Source organism: Nylanderia fulva, unplaced genomic scaffold (genome assembly GCF_048542155.1).
Source record: "Nylanderia fulva isolate GAGA-0341 unplaced genomic scaffold, ASM4854215v1 Scaffold25, whole genome shotgun sequence".
NCBI lineage: Eukaryota > Metazoa > Arthropoda > Insecta > Hymenoptera > Formicidae > Nylanderia > Nylanderia fulva.
In genome coordinates, this window is record NW_028190314.1 from 1,273,650 (window position 1) to 1,297,849 (window position 24,200).

The window sequence follows — 24,200 nt, forward strand, 5'->3', positions numbered from 1 at the left end:
TGCAAATTATATATTTGAAAAAAATAATATGAAAAAGTCAGGGAAAAAATTAATTTCTGGTCTTGGAAAAAGTCAGGGAATTTTTTTCATTGAGTCTGCTGGACATCCTGATCTCTTGTCTCGGACCAGAACATATAATTCGCTTTCACGAACGGGGATTAATTCGCGCGAATTCTCCCTCTTTCTCTGCCTAAGGGAATCTCCCATTAGCCTCTGTTGTTTTGCGAAACTATTGTCTCCTTCGCTTCCGCAGTCCGGCAATATGACTCGTGTAATCCATCCCCCACGGTTTCTCCGAGAAATTACTGTCGTATCTCGTGCGAATAATGACAGCGACTTATTCCAAGCGCGATACGCTTGTTACTCGTCGTTTCATACGACAATGTCACATTTGTGTGTCCATGGATGTCCGCAGAATTTTTTCCAGAGGGGCAGGCATAATTAACATTGTTGTTTTTTAATTTAATTTAATTTTTATTTTTTTGTTGCATTTTTAGGGAAGGCATAATTACAGTTTTTTCTTTATCTTTTATTTTTCCTAATTTTTTAAAATTAAATTTATTTTTTTTATTTTTTAAATATTAAATATGCACATAAATTCCAGTGTTTATTTAAAAACTTAATTTTTTACTGATTCCAAGGGGGACAAGTCATTGTTAGAAATTTCAACTCTTAAAAGGAATTTTTGATGTCGATTACGGTTGTGCAGAATTATTAACCAAAACCGACACCAAAAAGTCCTTTTGAGGATTAAAAATCCTAACAACATATTTTCTTTTGATTGCAATAAAACTTCTGCACGTCACATATTATAATTCGACGAAGTTAATAAAAATTTTTGCAATTTTAAGTAAAATTGCTCAAAATTATGACATGATGGATCAAACAAAATTGAACAGTGTTACATCAAGTATACTATATGTGACGAGCTATATTTTATACGCTTAGGCGGAGATGTCGTTTTATACTGCATTCCGACCGCACATTTTCGAGCGCAACAGGCTGAGTGCAACAATGCAACTTCGTTATAAAGTGAACGTTTAACGATATATAACGATCATAATCGTTGATGAAACAGTCGAGGGAGTTATCGCGTTCGAAGAAAAATCTCGAAAGCGCGTCGTCAAATGAGACGATATTCCGCATGAATTTATTTCTGCGTCCAATTGAAGAGATTCATCGCGAAATAAAATCATCAAGGCCGATAACATCGCGAAAGATTGTACAGATGTTGAATGCGTGCAAAATATTGCCTACGCGGAATTAATATAAATGAAGAGAATTCTTCGTATTTTTATTGAAAGAAATAATGAAATATCGAAGGACGAAAGAGAGAGCCTTTTCCCTCGAAAGATTTTTATTTTCGTCTCTCGTCTTTTTGACTTATACGATACTATTCTTGTATATCTAACCTTGTATATGACATTTTGCTCCGCGCGAAACAAATTGATTCGCGAGATTGATATATTTGATCAATTAAATTCTGTCTTTGCATCGTTAGGTGTTTCATTAAAATGTCCTCCTTCAGTAAACTTTGAAAAATATACGACGCCAACGATACTTTGTAACCATTATAGACCGAGTGTCGGGAAAATTTCTCTCTCTTAATACCGACCTTTAATATATTTAAGGCGCGTCTCTCTGCCAAGTTTAATAAGGTGGACAGGGTGGTAAACCACATAATATAGGGTAGTCGATGGAATGCGACGGGGATTGGAGGCACAGCGGAAGCTGATCTGGGGCGGATTAAGTGGGTCATGGTACAGGAGGAGGATCGACCATGGATGGCGGCACAGCTCGCGTTTGCCCCTGGGATTTTGTTGAAATATTCCAAGCGGGTTCAGCGATCATACCGGAAGCGCGGCGGCTTATTTCCGCTCGAAAAATCGCGTCGAACTCTCAACCGAACCGTTCGTGTGTATGCGCTAAGTTTTTCCAACTTTTTTTCAACGATTATTCCGAAAGAAGTTCTTCTTTAAAGAGTTGAACGTTGTAAAGCAAATGTTGCGAGAAAATTGTCTTTTTGTCAGATGATGCTATTTTATTATATATATACATGTATATCAGGGCGTTTAGCGGTCAGCGGGCATTATGTAAGGGAATTTGGTAAATCTGGAATTTTGTCACGAAATTTGACTATTTATCTGGATTTTTTCTTATTCTACATTTGTCTCAATAATTGGAAATTTTTTATTAAATAAATATCAACTTTTCCTTTTTTTGATATAATATAAATAAAAAAGGTGATTATTTAAATGGTTTATAGCGACATGTTTGTTTCAATTATCGTACATAATGCAGATTGTATAATTGATTTAAATTTTTGTTTGAACTTTCGAACCTTTTCATCGTTGACAAAAATATCTCAAGGATTTCATGATTTAACATTTAATTGATTTATCATATTTCGTTTTTTTTATATAATATAAATAAAAAAGGTGATTATTTAAATGGTTTATAGCGACATGTTTGTTTCAATTATCGTACATAATGCAAATTATATATTTGGAAAAAATCATATACTAAAAAGTCAGGGAAAAAATGAATTTCTAGTCTTAGAGAAAGTCTGAAGAAGTCAAGGAATTTTTTTGAAGACTGCTGTATATGTATTTTATTATCATTAGAAATATTTTTTGGCGTGATTAATCGTTGAAATATTTACTATTTCCGCTCTATCTATCTCTCCAACTTTTAATGGTAATCTCCAGCTTGCGAATGATGGCAAGGTGAAATTAGCCGGAGAGTCGACCGCGTCGCCATTGCGCCATTAATATTGCAGAATCCGGCAGAATCTAGGTCGGATCTTCGGGCGACCGGCGTAAAGTTTCCGCGCGCGCGGAAAACGATTTATCTCTCGCGACAAGCTTTCGCGCCATGACCGACCGACGCGACACGAGAAAGCGCGGGATGACAATTTTGTCGATTATACCGCGACTCTCGTTCGCCGATGACAATAGTTGCAGTCCACCGTTTTTCCGATACGATTATAAAAGAGGTACGATTGCAGGAGAGTTTAATAAAGTAATACAAAAATATACAATATCATAAAATTCACAATATATATAGGTACATATATTTTATCGAAATATTAATTAAATATTTAAAAATTAAATGTGTAATTATAAATATTACGCACAATAAATATTAGACAAAAGAAAATTAAATAAATAGAAACTAAATTTGCACAATATCGCCGATAAAAATGAAATTTAACAGGTGTTGCATTATCGCGATTTATTTATTCTAATTATACATATCATTGTCTTTGAAACCAATATTTTGACTTCAAAAAGTAGCGTAATTTTCAAGAATTCACGTAGAATTTCGATTTTTAGATCGTTTGTTGAATTTTTTGTCAAACTATCGCGTTCATCAAGCTCGTTCGCGCCACAATGCGGAGGCTGGAAATTATTCGTCGCTAGGCGCGATAATCCGATTTGTTTCTCGTCCTACTCGGTCTCTCGTCTCGCTTTTACTCCTTCAGCGTGCTTTTCGCGATACCATCGATAGATATCCCGGGAAACGTTTCCGTTCGATCGAGCCACGTTGCATTCGGCCGCGACAAGCGGTTGACGAGCGTAAAGAAACGATTGAATTTCAGTCGACGAATTTGCTGTTGTTGAACCTTCGATGCAAATCAAATATCCGGTTTTCTGTAGAAAGGCGCATCTCGGCATCTACGTCTTATCCCCTTTGAACTTTTATAATGCTGGAGTAACATTCATAAAACTGTGTGCTTGCTGTTCGATGGAATCGACTCGAGGATGAAAGAGTTATACACGATGTACAAAGATTTCTCCATTTTTACTTTGTACATGTATGTATACGTGTGCAGAGATTTTTTAGAAAGTTAGTTTTAGTCAGTTTATCAATTTTACAAAGAAAGTCTTAACTTTTTATAAAGCGTCAAACTTTTGCACAGAACGACGTTTTATAAAAAGTCTAAACTTATCAAAAACCTGCAAAAAAAAAATATATATATATATATAATTTTCGTTTTTTAAATTTATTTACTAATTTTAGTAACTCTAAATATATCTTTTTAAATATTTATATGGATTTCATATACATACACACTCAAAGTTTTTATAATATCTTTTGGGATATTTAATATTTTATATGTATGTCAGAGTAGTCTTGGAATAGCTACGAATAATTAAGTATACGAAGAAAATTCAAAGAAAAGACGCCAGAAAATGTAAAAAGATCTTTGGATAAGCTACATTTGAATAATTAAATTGAAATGAAAACGCTAGGTGTTATTCTTCCTAGAAAAAAGTATCGCGAAAAAATAATCGAACGCGCAGTTACGATGCAAATAGCAGTAAAAAATATATTTAAAAAAAACTAATAAAAATTTTATATATATATAAAAATTATATATAAACTAATAAATATTTTATATAAATTTTATAAAGTTCAAATAAAAGACATTTTGGATATCCCGATTGAAGACACAAGTCTCATTTTAGCATCTGGAGAGATCTCGATCTCTTTCTAATTTATGACTCGTATAACGATTTTTTGGAGAGATAAGGGACGTGTTTTATCCGCGGAAATAGCGAAACGACGATTAGCAGCCCCGTACGAATAGAACTAACGGATCGATGATGTTCGTTTCAAGTGTCCTAATTCGAAGCGGCAGTTCGTCTTCGCAGTTTTCACGCCAACAACCGTCGGCGCATAAATCAAACCCGATGCGCGAAAATCCCATCGAGGCGGTAAATTCATTCCATTTATTTTCAGTTTCCAAGTTTTAAAACACCATTTTTATTTATTTCTACACGGTTTCTGGCCGACGCGTTTTGCCGGCAAAGGTAATAAAAATAAAAAAAAAAATTGCGCGCGATCTTATACATTTATATTCGTACTTGAATTTTTGAGAACGACTCGGGAAAAACGATATCGTTGCCGATTACACTCGTTACGAATATCACGCGTATGTATAATTCTCCAAACAATGATTTGCGAAACGGATATACGTGAAACGCGCTTTACGCGAGAGCTGATTTATAATTAATCGCTCTTCTGACTGGAAATGGAAATTAATGTTTCAATGTTTCCGGCTTGGAATATATCGTTCTAAGGGCGAACTTTCAACGATGTTATTATACGAAACGTATGATCTATACGTTCATATTATGGAGTTTATGAAAATTAGAACATATCTGAGAGGATTATTAAGAGAAACATCATTGTGTGTATGAGGGAAAGAAAAAGTGTGTTTGAGATATTTCTCTTGACATCGCGTTTTTTCAAATATATTTTTTATTGATATCTCCATTGATCTGTCTATCTATAAATGAATCTTTAATTTTTTAGTGAATCAATATGTGTTTTAAAAATGCGTTATATAAAATTTTTATTAGTTTTTTTTAAATATATTTTTTATTGATATCTCCATTGATCTGTCTATCTATAAATCAATCTTTAATTTTTTAGTGAATCAATATGTGTTTTAAAAATGCATTATATAAAATTTTTATTAGTTTTTTTTAAATATATTTTTTATTGATATCTCCATTGATCTGTCTATCTATAAATCAATCTTTAATTTTTTAGTGAATCAATATGTGTTTCAAAAATGCGTTATATAAAATTTTTATTAAAACGCGCATCATGTCAAAATATCCCAGACTACCACTTTAATTAGCATGATACAAAATGAAAAATATTTATATTTTTAAATTCGTGATATATACGCTCGGGTTTTTTAAGATATTAATTTTGTGCAAAATGGTAAGAGGGAGAAAAAGAGAGACAGAGGAAGAGAGAAATTTTCAACGAAGTAATAAAGTTTCTGTAGAAAGAAAAAGGCGAGCGGTTTTTAAAATGTTTTTCTTGAAAACTACGAAAGGGAAAAAGAATCTTCGGTTTTCCAACGTAGTTTCAGCATCTTCATTAATAACGTTATTCATTTAATGATACGAACGACTTATTACTATTTTATTTTAATTTATTATTAATACTTATTTAGCGTCAATTTCTATTAGCGGCGTATTTGGATATTTTTTAATACGACAATTTCGAAAGTAAGAGATATTTTTTTTTTGCGGAGACCCGTTCAATTTTCCTTAAGGAGACCTTAGGAGTTCCTTTGACAAAATTGAAATCGTGTCGAGTTTTATATACGTTCGGCAAGGAGGGAGAAGAACCTTCCTGTTTCCACATTGCGTCTTTTTCTTCCGCTCTGCGGAATATAAATTGATCGTACCCCTAAGTCGAGGGCGTAGGCGACCTCGCGTTCTTCTTTTATTGCGGTCACATGTCGCTTTTCCAGGCACTTTTACTATTTTCCCGCGTAAGTAAGACGCGCCGACGTTATGCGCTCTCTTTCGTTTTTTCATCCCCCTGGTTTTTATACAGCGTGTCCCAGAAGGAAAGGTCAATACTTCGAATAAGGCGATAGTATGGATCACAGCGGATAAAAAGGTTTCCACGATAAATATATATGCCTCGCGAAGTGTGTATATATTTACGATGCTCGAGTATTGTTAGATTTAAGCCACCGCAGTTTCCTACCTTAAAGAATGATCGCCACATCGGAGCGAGCTCTATATTGGATCGCCGTAAATAAAAGGAAAAAAAATAGAGAGAACTTTCTATCCGCTCATAAATAAATATGTGTTCACGGCAAGTTTTTTTACTCATAATGGTCGGTTACTGTCATTTGTCGAACTATGACCTTTATTCCTCGAGGCACTCCGTGTATAACTATAAGGCCGGGGATTTCAAAGGAGAGAGCCACGTTAATCTTTTTTTTTTCTTCCCCCATCGCGTCCTGAAGCAAAGTCCCGGATGGGATCTAATCTTTTATGCAGCTCACGTGTCTTTGCGATTTTTTGTGCAACTCCGAACATTCCTCGCGCACAGTTCAATTAAGTCGCGCGGCGCGAGAAGTAAATAAAGGGCAAGTATATTAAGAAATATTGTCACGTAGCGCGTTCAATGCACCGTGTCTAGGTATCGTAAAATCGCGGCGATCTATCGCGGAGGAATTTCTGGTATGGAAAAGTTATCAGAAGAGTCGTCGTCGAGGACGTGTAAGATAGGAATTGCTCGGTTAAGGAAGACGCAATGATTTAACTTGTACTCGTTTTACTGAAAAAATATACTTCCGACATCACATGAGAGATTGAAGTTCTCGAATTCTGTCAACATTGTTTGAAGAGTATAATGAAAGAGGTTGTAAAATTGGAGACAATTTTTAATAAAAAGAAATATTTATTCATATTTTTGAAAATTATATAATTGTTTTTTTTATTCTTCTCTTTTGTATTGTTAGAAAATTTAATAATATAGTTAAAAGGAAGAATAATTATTTCTTATTTCCCTTTATGCAATTTTGATGGAAATCCTCTATTGAATTTTGAGAAATTTAAGGAGTGATTCCTCGCGAATTTGAAAAAATTATTTTTATTTTCTCGACCTCTGACCGTCGTTTCTGCTAACACTTGCGCGTTTACATTGTTCGATCATTCTTACGATTGGAAATTTCACAAGAGCCGTAAGCTTTCGTGTAAATCGTCGGATTATATATCCACGATTCTATTGCTGTATCGGACATAGCTTCTCCCGATCACGATACCGTAAAGCTTTACGTCTCGCTTTTTACGACGAACGAACCTTGTTCCCGTTCTCGTAATAAATATCGTTTTGCTCGGCGTAGTCGTTATAACTTCAATGATACCACGCTTTTACGTGATTAAAGACGATAAAAAAGATCGCATTTTATCCATCGTTATCCTCTCAAAGCTCCTTTTGACGAAGGCATGAATAACAAAAAAAAAAAAAAAAGAAAAAAAGAAAGAAAAAAAATCCGTGACCGCGAAAATTAAACCCCGCGCAAAGGCCATTTCGTAATTCGTGGATCGATTCCCTTGTACATACATACCTGTAATAGTAAAACGACACGTGAGAGAGCTTCTGTCTCTCGGCACATTGACACGAAAAACAAACGTCGAAGGCAACAATCGATGCATCCTCTCTCGTATCCTGTCTATTTCGTCAAAGCCATTTGACAGACGTCGAGAAGGTATTTTTCTCTTCTCGTTTTTTCTCTCTTTCGGCTTAATTTGTGCCTATATATAGAAACTCCGTCCCCTGGTTATACGTGCTCGCGATATACATATTCATGGGTGCCTAGGTGACGCTTTGCACCTAGGACGAAACGCCATGGGTCTCTCTTCCCTTTGGTAGATATATAAAGTTGGTCGGTTCGCGTGTTGGTTTACCATCCCGTCGATCGTGTTTGCCGTGCGACCGAGCCAGCTGTTCTGTTGCTGGCCACCCGCGATTGAGAATGCTGATAATTTAATAGGCCTTACTCCGACGATTATATACGTAGTTGTCCTCGCTTTACGAAAATAGTCGAAGTTGATCCGCAAATGGATGGGTATCAAGAATTTTTATCGGTCTACTGTACTTTTATCGTACAAGGGATCGAATAACGTGTGTGCTCCAAGGAAAATCTTTACAAAGACGAATCGTTTCGATTCGTCGAGGGATTTAATGTTGATTTTCAATTAACTATACGTAATATTTATATATAAATTAAGGTTTTTTAATCCGAGGAGAGCAATCATTTTATTAGACATTAGATGTATTATACAAAAACATTTTTTTTAAGTTGAAAGAAAACAGTAATCATTTTTAATCAATTTTTTTGTGTAATATTAGATATATTATACAAAAATTAATTTTTTCTTTAACCCAAGGAAAACTAATTATTTACAATGTTTCTTTTATTAGACATTATAACAATAAATATTTTTTAAAATAAAAAACAGTAATTATTCTTAATTTTTAATGTGAAGTATACAAACTCGATTTTTCATGTTATAATTAATTAAAAGAAAAAATAGATATGTTAAAATGAGTGAGAAAACCTGTCTCACAATTCCAACAGAATTTATAGAGAGAATTTTCTAATCATTTTCATATATAATTTATATATAATTTTTCATATATAATTTATATACGTAATATTTATACATAAATTAATGTTTTTTAATCCAAGGAGAACAATCATTTTATTAGACATTAGATATATTATACAAAAACATTTTTTTAAGTTGAAAAAAAAACAGTAATCATTTTTAATCAATTTTTTTGTGTAATATTAGATATATTATACAAAAATTAATTTTTTCTTTAACCCAAGGAAAACTAATTATTTACAATGTTTCTTTTATTAGACATTATAACAATAAATATTTTTTAAAATAAAAAACAGTAATCATTCTTAATTTTTAATGTGAAGTATACAAACTCGATTTTTCATGTTATAACTAATTAAAAGAAAAAATAGATATGTTAAAATGAGTGAGATCTCACAATTCCAACAGAATTTATAGAGAGAATTTTCTAATCATTTTCATATATAATTTTATATTTTCTCTCTTTTAGAATTACCGTAATATTATACTCTCTTATATATCCTTTGACGGAATTTCTTAATGTATCCTCTGACACTTTCCTCCTCGACATATTTTGCACGGAGGAACTTGCGCTATCAGCGAGAACTGGTGCATGCAAGAAGAGCTTACACAGGCTGTACAAAAAGCGAACGATCGAGAGTTTGGCCGGGGGTATAAAATCACCGTCGGCGCTCTCGGACAAGGACTACGCTACTTTCGTGAGTTCGTTAAAGTTCGACATCCTGTCTCGGGTCGGTCGATCGGTCGGCCCGGAAATAGATCTGGCACGTTTCCACACGGCATTAACCCAATTCACACATTCGCATAGCGCGTGTCGCGCGAATTGGATCGCCAGAATTAGTAAATCCTGGGAAGCTGTCGATAGCCGATCGTTTCGATATATGTACCTATACAGGGTGTATCTAAGTAAGTGCGACAAATTTTTGGAGATGGTCGAAAATTGAGAGGGGTTTCTTACATAAACACGCTGATATAAATTGAGTTTTTGTTTTTAAAAAATACTAATAAATATTCTTTTTATCAGTGGAAAATATCCACCAAGTTTGATTTTTTAAATTTGTCTGAGAAAAAAAAAAGAAAAATTTAATTTTTGTCTCCCTCTTTAGGAAAATGTAATTCCTTAAACTTAATTTTCGACAAAGAATATCATCTCCTAAAATGTTTCACACTTATTTTACACCCTGTATACCGTAGGACGATCGGTCAACCCGTTGGAAAAAAGGCGCGTCTCTCTAGAGAGAAAAATATTCTGGAACTGATCGAAGGGCCCGGAAGTGACGTCACGCCGACTGTGTCGGGTCTTTCGATCAAACGATTGCGGACGTGCTGATGACGGTAGCCTGGCACCGACCTAAACGTGTATTAGAGGGAGGAAACGGATCGCGATATCGTTGAGGTCAGGCATGGCGAGGTCAGGCCAAGTCGATAACACGAGATATCCAGGAAGAGGCCCCGAGACACCTGAAAGTATCGTGAAATACCTTGTTGACTTCCCCGGGGAATAGCTTCGACCCAGTCCTTCGTTCTTTCGTTCGCTCCCTCTTTTTCCTATCTATTTCTTTCCCGTTCTTTCCCGTCTTCATGGTGTAGAATGAGCATGATAAATGTTTCTGGAAGAAGAAGGAAGAAAGAAAAACGGGGAATACCTCTCGTATTCGTGGAGGCTCGACTGAATCGAGATTGAATCAGAATTTCGATATCTCGTATCGTGGCGAGGATCTGCGCTTGTAAGCAAAGTAGCCGAGTACACCCTTACAAATATATTAGAAGAGTGCTTTAGCCTTATAGAGCGGAAATGATGATGTAGTATAATAGTTTGACGAAGTGAGTGAAGCTTTGATAACATCTGTAAATGATAGAGCGAAAATATTATCTGATTTAGAGAGACTAAAAATTACAGAGATTTTGTCATCCTTTTTTCATACTTTGTTATCTTTTATTGCATATTTTATCGCGTTTTATTCGTTTTCTAACATACTTTTTTCTGTCAGATTTTTTCAAACTAATTTTTTTCTTAGATTATTCTCAGCAAAAGAGCTGTTTTTTAGCTGTCAATCTACAACTTGTAATATTGCTGCGAAATGTGCGACTTAAACTTTTTGAATTTCCGAGGCAGTTGCGTCGTTTCGCAAAATTCCTCGTTGACAGCGCAACAGCTGGGTCGGTTACACGCAAACGAAGCGAAATATTTGCCGCATTTGTGCGGGGAGGAAAAGCGATTTGTGTGTGCGATCGTGTCGCGTTTGATCGACACCGCGTCGACGGAATAAAGGCCCGGAGGAACTATTAATCGCCGTTATTTAATGCCCGCAATTTCGGCCACTTTGCTTTGAGCCCGCTGATAATACTGCCATACGTGTGACGCTTTATTACCTGCGTTCGGAACGCGTAATACGCGCTAATTCGTACACAATGGCGTTTATGACCGATGATCAAACGGGACCCCCATGTGGAAATTGTGTCGAGGCTTTGATAAGGCCCCTATTAATTTTTCCTAACTTTGTTAGGGTCCTAATGTGGAAGCCCAATAAGAATCAGGCCCTTGATAGTTGCCTTATGAAATCTTTTATATTACTCTAAGATGGTCCTATAATTTCCAGGAATGTCCTCGCTTTTTGGAATGGGTGTGTGTGTAAAGTTAATACAAAAATAAATGCAATTTAATTTATTTATCAATCTATATTATATATAATATATAAAATTGCCGGCCACTTTGCTTTGAGCCCACTGATAATACTGCCATACGTGTGACGCTTTATTACCTGCGTTTGGAACGCGTAATACGCGTTAATTCGTACACAATGGCGTTTATGACCGATGATCAAACGGGACCCCCATGTGGAAATTGTGTCGAGGCTTTGATAAGGCCCCTGTTAATTTTTCCTAACTTTGTTAGGGTCCTAATGTGGAAGCCCAATAAGAATCAGGCCTTTGATAGTTGCCTTATGAAATCTTTTATATTACCCTAAGATGGTCCTATAATTTCCAGGAATGTACCAGCTTTTTGGAATGTGTGTGTGTGTAAAGTTAATACAAAAATAAATGCAATTTAATTTATTTATCAATCTATATTATATATAATATATAAAATTGCCGGCCACTACTTTGAGCCCACTGATAATACTGCCATACGTGTGACGCTTTATTACCTGCGTTCGGAACGCGTAATACGCGCTAATTCGTACACAATGGCGTTTATGACCGATGATCAAACGGGACCCCCATGTGGAAATTGTGTCGAGGCTTTGATAAGGCCCCTATTAATTTTTCCTAACTTTGTTAGGGTCCTAATGTGGAAGCCCAATAAGAATCAGGCCCTTGATAGTTGCCTTATGAAATCTTTTATATTATCCTAAGATGGTCCTATAATTTCCAGGAATGTCCTCGCTTTTTGGAATGTGTGTGTGTGTGTAAAGTTAATACAAAAATAAATGCAATTTAATTTATTTATCAATCTATATTATATATAATATATAAAATTGCCGGCATATTCTGGTAATGACTCATTTTGCGTCCTCCAGCCTATTCTTTCGTATTGTTTAAACGCATTGCGAGATTCTGATAATATATCTTTTCATCTCTTATCTTGATATTTTTTCAGTTACAGTTTTCTGGGCTGAATGAATCTTTTTGAAAATATATCTAAGGAAATATACATCTATCTGTTACATATACATGTATATCATCAAATATATATCAGATAGATATATATGTTATTAGGGATTTTCACATTAGTGCCAGATTAGATCTCAGTAGGACACATTTATATATATATTATATTTATTTTAAAACTTTGTCGAGTTTTGATAAATAATAAGTTAAAAATACCATAATTTATTTTAATAACTGCTACCTTTATCAAGCTCTATCAGGACCCTTAATGGTTTCCTTATTCAGACCATATATTAATAAATTAGCTACTCAAAACTGATACCTTAGTAGAACCTAATCTGGCAGTAATGTGGAAATCTTTAATAAGGGCCCCACGTTTAAGCCCTTAAAGGCCCTGATATTTTATAAGGGATTGACTAAACAAGCGATTGACACTTAACGTATCGATACACGGACCCCGACCTGACATCAATCGTAAACTGACGACGTTGCCCGCAGAAAAAATAAAAAAAAGTAAAAAACCATTAGCTCGAGAGTATATCGGTTCTTCTTGCTAACCTTCTCGCTCCATTCAAGCCTCGACCTCGATGTAAAAGCTGTAAAAGCTGAGAGAGAATTCGTTTCGCTTTTACGTCGCGCGTTATTTTACGCTCTTCAACTTATAAGCGCGTTTTACGAAATTAGTTTTACGGGGTAGACGCAAATTGCGGGCCGCAATTACGCCCGGTTTTCTCGTAATATTGCGAAGCGACTCCCGGGATATTCTTGTCCAGCGGAAAAGGGCGATATACGCAGAGAGCGCGGATTATAAACTCGAAGGAAAATTTTTTGCGAATTTCGTGTACGCTCGTATATATGTTTCGTTCGAGTTGAAATGATAGCTTTTGCGACGATGTTTTCATTAAACTTGAAATGCAATTTTTATTAGCGTGTAAAGTTCTTTTACCGGAAAGAAGAAGAATAATGTCTTGAGGTAGGTTTATGTTTTCGAAGGTTAATTAAAAACTCTGAAGGCAACTTTGCCAGGAATGTTAAATACCTCGTTGATGAAATCATGAATTAAAACACCGCGCCGAGAAAGCAGGAAGCGAAATGTTAATCGAAATCCATCTTTTTTAATTAAATCCAATTTTTACTCTTATCTTGCTCGCGAAATCTCTCCCGCTGTCCATTTTGTCTCCGTTCTAGCTTCCTTCCGAGATACACACGTGTATATACTCGCGATAATCTCGTCGATCCCTAACGTGGACCGGGCGAGAGAAATAGAAATGAAAAACCCGATCGAGGGCTTCTTGATTAAATCGCGTGAGCGAAGTTAATTCGCCTCCCTGGGGAGAAAATCGATGTGAGGCTGCGCGCGAAGTCGATTTCAAAAGGCGAAACCGGACGTAAGTCGGATGGGATAACGAATATCCTTAAATACACCGAGTGACATTAATCGCCTCTCTTAGATCACCTTCCGCGCGAGAAGTTTCTCGGGAGAGACGAGCGAACGCCATTCCTCGTCGGAGGTGGACCATGATCTCCCAGGGGAATGGAAAAGGTTCATCGTGACCAATTAAAGGAAGTTCGTTAATTGCTAATTGCTCCGCCTGGCTAGCGACGTTCTCGACGGTCTAAATTATAGAAACCGGTGGATTTGCATACGAGGGCCATTTCGCGAAGAGGAACGTGTGCGCACTGAACAAGATTGCGCGAGCAAATATGTATATACGTAAATCATTTCCTCCATCTTCTTTTCTTTTCGATCGAAAATTCGATAATTAAAACTTGAAAAATTCGGCCTAATTTGACAAGTGAAAATCGCGACAATTACGAAACGAAACAATCCCATGTTTTCTTTCAATCGCTCTATTTCAGTCTGTACACGGAGAGAATTTTCCCTTAGAATTTATCCTGAAAATCATGGTGCAATCCGGGAACAATATAATACTGGAAGAATTTTATAAGAGTTTCTGTAATTAAAATATTTACACAATAAAAAAGATTAATATGTATATAGTAAAGTTAATTAAACGTATTTTTTAATTTTTTTGTGATATATTAATATTTTTTTATGGTAAATATTAATTGGAGAAACTCGAATAAAATTCTTCCAATACCGTATTGTCCTATGATTATCATGATTTTCAGACTAAATTCTAGGAGAAATTTCTCTCTGTATACTGTAAAAAAATGTAATATATTACATAAAAATATGTAAAAATTACACTCATTATTTATGTAATTTTATATTATTTTAAAAGTAGTCTAGCAATTTTTAGCGTTACTTAAATATAATTAATGTTTGTCTTAAAAATCTCTACATTTAAAAAATATATATTTAATTAAGATGCTTCACAGAGATAAGTTCCTCAATCATCGGTCAGCGAAATGTAAGATAAGAACTTGCGACGGAAAGACAAGAAATGAGCAACTTGTTTTATTGGCAGTTCTAATTTTCCGCTTACACGCGGCTTACTTGGCTTTTTTTAATGAAACTTTGTGCGGAAAAACTCCCAATAGTATTATTACTAGCATTCAACCTACTTCAAACTTTTCCCAAGCAAGTTGCCTGTAAAAAAAAAATATATATATATATATTATATACACATATATAGATATATATATGTATATATACATGAAGGCGATAAACGTACACGTTTTGGAATGCAAGTACGTGCATCAAACGTGATGGAGCGCTTAAAAGTACAGGTTTAACATTTTCTCGCATGTAAGATTACAACTTCAACCTTATAGAATATTACATTGGAAAAATACGTGCTTTCTCGCCACTTTACGCCCCATACACACATTCATCTTTCGCCGCGCTAGAGGTGTGCAATAAAGAGTTAACGACATCTCGTTCTTCCGCAATTCACTTGGCCAACAGCCAAAATCTTCTATAATATATCTTTTCGCGTCTCTCTCCCTCTTTCGTTCCGAAACTGCTCCATTTCTGCTATAATCTTTTACATCTGCCGTCTGTCACATCGCAAGAAAACTTTACTGTAAGTGATTTTCGAAATCGTCGTCTCGAAGTTATCGGCGATGAAAACTAGTTTTCGTGCCACGCGCAACGAAAAGAGAACGTGCAAGAGAATAGAATCTTGGCGTGAGGGCTGAAAGGAAGAGGGGAAAAAAGCCGGGATAGGTCGGATTATCCGCACCTCCGTAAAGCTCCTTAAGCCCCGAGTCTGGCAAATCAAACGCGAGCAATATTGCACGCAACGCGTATCAGTTGATCTCCTCCGATCAGATTTCAAGATAAATATAATTACACTTACATCAGACAGACAGATTGATTGATTCATAGCTGGAACTCTCCTATCCCACGATACATTTATCGATACATCGCATCATCGTGTGTATGATATTTTTAAGTTTGGAATTTTCGCACGAAAAATTATCCCTCTGCGGCTCTTGCAATTATATGTAATTTTATTTTACATAAATTTACATTTTACATTAAACGCATGAATATATTTTAATCGCAAAATATGTATTCCATCAAGAGCTTCAAAAGAAAGAAGAGAGGAAAAAGATTTATGCTAATTTAATATACTACAACTGAATTATGATTCGACGCTCAAATTAATCTATGTAGTATTCGCATAATAATGGAGTATGTTGCAACACGCTAACGAATCACGCTTGACAATAAGCGCGAAGAATTTCGCGTGAATGGCATTCACGAAAGTTGGCGATGAAAGAGGATGCTTGTCGTGGAGGGAAAAGAGGGTTTTATATCCGGTACACCGCGAGCCTTCTCGATTTATGGGGTTGGAAAAAACGCTCGAAAGACGCTTTTGTAAGAGTTACCGCGTAGGGGAATGTTAAGCTATATATCTTGGCCGTCGGATCACACAAACACTGGTCACGGGATATTATGTACGTATATAAGTTACTATACAGATATACTTTATATATATACACATACAGACACGCATATATACGTATTACTTTATCGCACAGCATTCATTCTGGCCGACTATTTACGGACATTACTACTCCGCGCTAAGCTTCTTTACCATATCAATGGAAATATTTCCGGTCCGAAAGCTTTTTTTCTGATGAATATATTCAAAAACGAGGAAGAAGAATTCGTTGGACTAAAGATTTTTTTTTTTTTTTTTTTTTTTGCGAATGTAGTTCTTTCCTGGAAAAAAAATTGTGCTCTACAAAGGAAGGATTTAAAAAATATATCAATTTTTTGAATATCAGGATATAAAAGACTGCATTCTATATACAAAAGTAAATAATTACAGATTTATTTTCTTTATATTTTACTACGGAAGTCTCCTTTCTGTATTTCGAATATTATGTATCCTCCGTCTGACTAATTCCGACTTTTACTACTACTATCGTAGAGTTGTTCGCCTCTGTTGCGCAATAATACACTCTGTAACACGATATTGTTGAAATATTTCATATCTGCTTTATATCTATATTTAATAATTTTATATTTTATATAATATAATATAATAAAATATTAAATATCATATTAAATATATATTTGAAAATATTCAATTCATTTACATTTGAAAATATTTATTACATCAAATATACAACACACACAATATATTCAATAATATAATAAAATTATCACGACACACATCTCGAGATCCGATTGATATATTTATCTTTGTTTTATTCATAATTGAAACACACAAAGTTAGCCTCGTGCCTTCGGTCGATGACCGGGTTTCGGCGAAACAAAGCGAAAATAAATTTCGGTATTGAATCCCGGTTGCAAAGCTCGGTCAGAGGAATCCAGGCGGCCTTTATTACAGCCGAAGCCTTTACCTGTTGTAAACCCGCTGTTAAAGCGGGGTTGCTCCAACCACAAGGGCGAGTTTATGAGTTCCAGGTCGTTGCATTCGGATGCGGTTAAACTTGGTAGCTTTCTCTCTCTCTCGAGTTTTGCGCCAATTCCTGTGTAAACGACCCTGATCGTTGCTTTCTTCGGCGTGTGCGGGTGCTTGGTACCGCAGCGAAAGAAAAGAAAAAAGGATTCCGCTTTATCTTAATCTCCAATCTCTCCGAGCGTGATTATTAGCGCGAAATCAGATTCCGCACGTTTCCCCTCGAGAAATAGAGAGTTCGCAATTATCTTTCTATCTATCTTATTTGATTGGAACGAGTGATGGATTAAATTTATATAAAAGGCAAATTCGATTTAATTGCAACGTAAATAAATACCTTGCATTAATATTAATTAATATCTATTAATTAATGATATTATATCATTGACAAAATTAACAATTAATCCACTAAATTTAAATCCACAAATCTTATAAACGTAATAATTCATGATCTTTTCCGGTGATAAATGTAGCTTCGACCGTACGTAATATATTTGAAATTGGACAGAATAAACGTGTAATTAGAGCCAATTTCTCGTCAAACACGCAGACCGGAGGCAATCATAAGCAGCGGCGAGCCAGACTATATATCTCCCTCGTGTTCTCCTCATACATCATCGATCAAACTAAAGCATATTCCTATCTCGCTTCTGCTTTTTACACCGGCTATCTGATACAAGGCCCAAGATGCCCTTTGCACGCGTCTGATAACGGCCGCGACTAAGTGTCTGATCGTGACCTGGGGAAAAACGCGCGCGTGAGGGCGAATTTTTCAGGCATCTTCATTTTTATTCTCTCCTACCTCGCCTTCTTAACAATGGATCGCCGCCGCGTGATAGCGTCCGTGAATCTAGGCACGAAAGAGAGATGCGACCGATAGAGAAGCGCGAAGAATATACCCGGGGCGAATTTGCATTTTAAGCAACGCCGTGAAATTTCGCTGAAGCTCCCTCGAAGAATATTCAACGCGACGTAACATTGACTTAAGAATGGGATGGCTGTGTAAGTTTTTTAACTTGCTGCGTTTCCATTTTAATCAATTTTTCGAGAATTTTTTTTTTTAATAATGGGTTTAGATTAAAAAATGTGTGTATATATTGAGTGTGTGCGGAGAGAATAAAATGCATATAATAATAGGTTTTGTTAAATATAGGAAATCAATTTTTTTTATCGGCGATATTCGGAAAATGATGTAATTTCTGAGAAAATGATCGATATTAATTTTATATCAACGGAGAAACTATTTTTAATATAACATTTTATACATATTTTAGATACAGTAATATATATACATATCTGTGTAACAAGTTTTTTAGAAAATCAGTCTTTTTACGCTTTGATTCTTTTTCACAGCGCTAGATCTCTGTAGAATTCGCGTTTTATAAAAAAATTAAGCTTTTCGTAGAAGAATTTAATTTCCAAGAAATCAGCGAGCATGCATATAATTCTATTTATTATAATTACAAAAAATTAACCAATTGACTCATAAAATCAATAATGAAATAAAAATTTCAATAACAATTTGACGCAGACGGTCGAGCGCAAATTTATTAAAATCCGTTGTAAGAAAAAAATTAACCAAAGCTCAATTATAAAAAATAATAAAGTATATTATCTATAATGTATACAAAAAAAATTAATTAAATATCCGTGAACGTTTCGGATCCATCTTTGGGCCATTCTCAACGCATAGGATATAATTCGTAAATAGAAAAACATTATTTATTATTGACTAAGATTCTTGCTAACAGTTAACATCTATTTATTTCTTGCTTACTTCTGTCAGTTCTACATTGTTCATCAAAACAATGGTGAATATTGTCGGTGGTTTGCAGTGAATTTGATTTACTGTATTAATTTGATTTACTTGAAAAGGGCTGCAATGACAGCCGAAACGTTGTAATTATTTATAATAAATGATTGTCAGTTTGGTCGACTTTTAACTTTGAGGAGAGATTTTTATTAATTATTACTGGCGAACCTCAAGGATTATTATCTGTATTATTTATTATAATTGATAGTCTCTTCGACGTAAATTGCATAGAAATTTGTAGCGAAAATATTATGCGATATGTGTCACGGCGTTCACAATAAGGGCGATATGAAGACGTAGGTAGACTTCGGAGACACCGTCTTATTACTCAGCGTTTTCGAGTTCCCAAGAGGGCGAGATACGCAGCGTCGCTCCGGACGCTAAATCTCACAGCAACTGGATTCGAGACGCTCTCCGACTCGACTTCTCCGTGGCTTAGACACGCTCGGAAAATATGTGGCATATGACACGTGGGTAGATATGACGCGAACTCCATGTTCGTGAGAGAGATCTTCGCTTGAAAAATATTTGGGATCGGAATAGTGTCGCGTTAACTGGCTGCAAAAAAAAAAACTCGGGTGTACATTCGAACATCGCGATACCTTTTTTTTTTTTTTTCACCAAAAAAAGATTTTAATTGATTCCAGACCTCAACGGTGTGCCGAATAACCAATTAAAATCTAATCACTCGCGTGGAATCGCTGCTTCGGTGACTAACAACAAGTTTGACGCGAAAAAATTGCCAAAAAAAAGAGAGGAGAATAAAATGCCTGTAATCTTCTTCTGTTCTCTTCTCTTTCAAATTTTTTTTTTTTTTTTTTTTTTTTAATATAAAAAAATAATACATCTTGTCTTACGCGGAAAATATGAAAAACTATTGACAAATATCTCTCTATCGTGAGAGGAAGACAAAGAGGGTTCTTCCATCGGAAATAGTGGCTTATGTTAAATCCACATGAGGATGTAGGTGGTATAAATCGCGTGGGACACGTTTAATGAGTGTGTCTATGCGTGGGACGTCTTCGCAGCATATTGGAACTTGATATTACGAGATCATGACACTCTCTTCTACACTTCTCCGTAATTAGATAGATATCGAGAATCAGCTGGCGTATTAATTTATCACAAGTCTTGTATTTCCGACAAAATTGTCTCATTCATTAAAAAAAAAATACGTTCATAGATATATATTTTTTTTTACTTCAGCTTTATAATATTCTATAATATTTCATTAACGGCATGTAAAAACTTTTTAATAATTTATAATGGTAAAATATGTCTTTATTTCAAATTATATGTATATTAGATACGTGTTTATAAAATTTATACGTTACATTATTGAGAGAGGTTGATTGAGAGATTGAAATTATTTGTTGAAAATGCGCACAACGTGGTTTTTGAACAAACAATATGACGATATACAGAAAGATTCTAATTATCGTGTTTACGAGGCATATCAATTTATGCCGAAATAATAAAAAAATTGATGTCATTTATATGACTGCAAATACTTTACGATTATAGCGACACTTTATCGTTCCTCTTATCGCGAGTAAAACATTGATCCCGCTGATCTCGGATGCGAAATATAGCAATACAGAGATGAGTTGCAAATTATTGCGATATTTTTCACGTCGGTCGAAATAACTTGGAGCTGTAGTAGTAAGTACGGATGTTACAGAGCGAAGAAGTTGGGAAAGAAAGAAAAAGAGGAGATGGGACAAATGTACGGACGCGAAATAAGAATTGTACAGACAAGAAGAAAGATCGGATTGTAAATTTACTGCGAAAAGCAGATATAGCGGCGTTCCAACATTCGCCCCCTCGCGAATTCGAAAGTTTCCTCGCGTAGTGCGGAAGCTGTGCACGAACTATTCCACGATCAATATAATGCTGCACAATGTGCTCGTATATCTTCGCGAATGCGCGATCTTCTTGCGGAATTGAAGCATCGAGCTGGAACAATGTCGCGAGCGTGATTTCGCAAATTTGCGTGGATATTGTAAGAAATAATTCTTAGGAGAGAGTTAGTTTCTAATGATCGAGAATCATTTTTATTTTATCTCGAATTTTGCGTGTAATATACGCATATCAACATTTACGTATTTCGGGGGTTTATTGAAAATTATTTATTGAGCGAAAAAGAGAAAAAAATATATGTGGATCATCTTCATGTCGATATTCGTAAATTTTTGAAATGACATTTGTGTGTGTATACACTTTACGATATTCTAAATAAAACTTTTTTTTTATCTTCTCTCGCGCATGAAGAAATAACTGTGTCTGCCGAATTCACGAGATCCGCGACACGTAAATAACTTTTCGATTTCTCGATTTCAGAGGTGAAACTGGAACTCGAAGACCTGATGTCCGACATCAAGAAAACTGCTAACAAAGTGAGGGCTAAATTAAAGGGTAAGTTATCAACTCGAATGTGTTTGCGCTCGATATGGCGATAAACTCGAAATCGATCGCCGGTTATCGAAAGTAATAATAACACTAATAACAATATATGAATTTTTAAATCGGCCAATAGAGCCCAAGCGCGAAAAATTAATTCTTCGGAACTGTATCTCTTGTTTTGAGATTACTAAGTTCCATATATAAATTAATCTCGAACTTACATATGGAGAAAAATAGGGCTCTATTGGCCGATTTAAAAATTCATACATTATTATTATTATTAATATTGAGAGCCGACATATATTTCTTATCTAATAATAATACGTTTCCGCACTGCGACAATCGAAACATTGTCTTCTGCGTTTAGTGATAGAGCAGAACATCGAGCAGGAGGAGCACACGAACAAATCGTCGGCGGATCTGAGGATACGCAAGACCCAGCACTCGACGTTGTCCAGGAAGTTCGTCGAGGTGATGACGGAGTACAATCGGACACAGACCGATTATAGGGAGCGGTGTAAGGGGAGAATACAACGACAGCTCGAGATCAGTGAGTACATATATGTATGTGTGTGTGTGTGTGCCGCGATTGGCCGCATTCAGTCTGAATGCTTGTTCGAATAGAACCGCCCTTTCCAATCTATCGTCACGTTCGAGCCTGAGTCTCATTCTCTCGAGATACATGCTCATCGACCTAATGTTTGCATCCCTTTTTATTTGAGAAAAAGTCAGAGATTCTATGGAATTTTTCAGCTCAATTTTGATGATGAGATGAACCAAAAAAATCTAAATATCTAGGATTAGAACAATTTTCTCTTATATAATCTTGTCATTTCGTCAAGTTTGAGTCTGAATCCTATTCCTTTTTATTTGAGTAAAATTCAGAGATTCCATTAAATTTTTGAGTTCAATTTTGATAAGATGAACCAAAACAATTTAGAATTAGAAACATTTTTTCTCTTATATAATCTTGTCATTTTGTCACCTTCGAGTCCCATTCTCTCGAAATACATGCTCATCGACCTAATGTTTGCATCCCTTTTTATTTGAGAAAAAGTCAGAGATTCTATGGAATTTTTCAGCTCAATTTTGATGATGAGATGAACCAAAAAAATCTAAATATCTAGGATTAGAACAATTTTCTCTTATATAATCTTGTCATTTCGTCAAGTTTGAGTCTGAATCCTATTCCTTTTTATTTGAGTAAAATTCAGAGATTCCATTAAATTTTTGAGTTCAATTGTGATAAGATGAACCAAAACAATTTAGAATTAGAAACATTTTTTCTCTTATATAATCTTGTCATTTTGTCACCTTCGAGTCCCATTCTCTCGAAATACATGCTCATCAACCTAATGTTTGCATCCCTTTTTTTTATTTGAGAAAAATTCAGATTCCATTAAATTTTGACAATAAGATGAACAAAAATATATCTGAAAACGGAAAAATAAAATTTTCTCTTATATAATTTCATTTACGCTTGCGACAAACAGTATAAATTTGCTGGCTTATTATAATTATGATTTTTTGTTGTAATTATAATCATGTGAAATGTAATATGAACGACGAAATAAATCAACAGTTTGCATCAACACTATTGTCAATATTTACGATCGGAGTAATCTATATTTTGCTCACAATCACAGCGAATGAATGATAATAATACACCGCGCGTGGCATGTAAGGTAACTCGATAGAAAATCGATTGCGTCTGCATTTGCAATTGATTGCGTCTGTTTGCGCGAAGAGACGAAGAGAAATCTTTCAATTTTCAGCGGGGAGAACGACCACCAACGAGGAACTGGAGGAGATGTTGGAGCAAGGAAACCCGGCCGTCTTCACGCAAGGGGTACATTCTTAAAACGATTTTTCTCTCATGTACAACTTGTAAACCTCTTGTTTTCTCTACCTCGAGTCGCTTAATAATTGTCCGACCCATCCTCTCCCATTCCCCCGATTAATCCTATTACTTGTCACAGATCATTATGGAAACGCAACAAGCAAAACAGACCCTTGCGGACATCGAGGCGCGTCACGCTGACATCATTAAACTCGAAAACTCCATCAGGGAGCTACACGACATGTTCATGGACATGGCTATGTTGGTGGAGAGTCAGGTAAGGTCGAAACAGCTTCATGCAAATTTATCCCGGAAACTGTTTGCCCCATTTAAACAAACAAATTATATCGGTCTCTCTTTTCCAACTTGCGACTGCAAGAGTTCTCTCTTCGCGAAATCCGATAAAGTTAATATTGCACGCGAAAGATATTTTTTTTCAATATTTTTCATATTTTATTGTTATTCCTATTTATGATGTAGAATTTCTGAACAACAATATTTTTGTATTTATTTTCGATATATGTGGAAGCGCGATAATATCTGTCACAAGATGTAACTTATACGGAAATTATATCGTTCGAGTATCATAAATACATATAAAGCTGGATGTATATATCATGATGTAACTTCTTACAGTCACGACAAAGTAACGTTAAACATTCTTATGTGGGTCTATTAAATGGAGGAATACACGTTGGCCGACATTTAAAATTCATGTATGATTGATCCATTGACGTTACGTTGACGTA

General features: G+C 35.3%; 1 protein-coding gene across 5 annotated transcripts in view; it reads left to right on the forward strand.

Annotated features, from left to right (window-relative positions):
* Positions 1 to 24,200, forward strand: part of Syx1A (syntaxin 1A) — a 90,881-nt gene that overhangs the window by 48,833 nt on the left and 17,848 nt on the right. For all 5 annotated transcript variants that reach the window (XM_029315987.2, XM_029315983.2, XM_029315984.2 and 2 more), the window contains exons 4-7: positions 21,549 to 21,623; positions 21,979 to 22,161; positions 23,387 to 23,460; positions 23,591 to 23,728. In XM_029315987.2, coding sequence (XP_029171820.1) covers positions 21,549 to 21,623; positions 21,979 to 22,161; positions 23,387 to 23,460; positions 23,591 to 23,728 — 470 coding nt within the window. The remainder of the gene's footprint in view (positions 1 to 21,548; positions 21,624 to 21,978; positions 22,162 to 23,386; positions 23,461 to 23,590; positions 23,729 to 24,200) is intronic.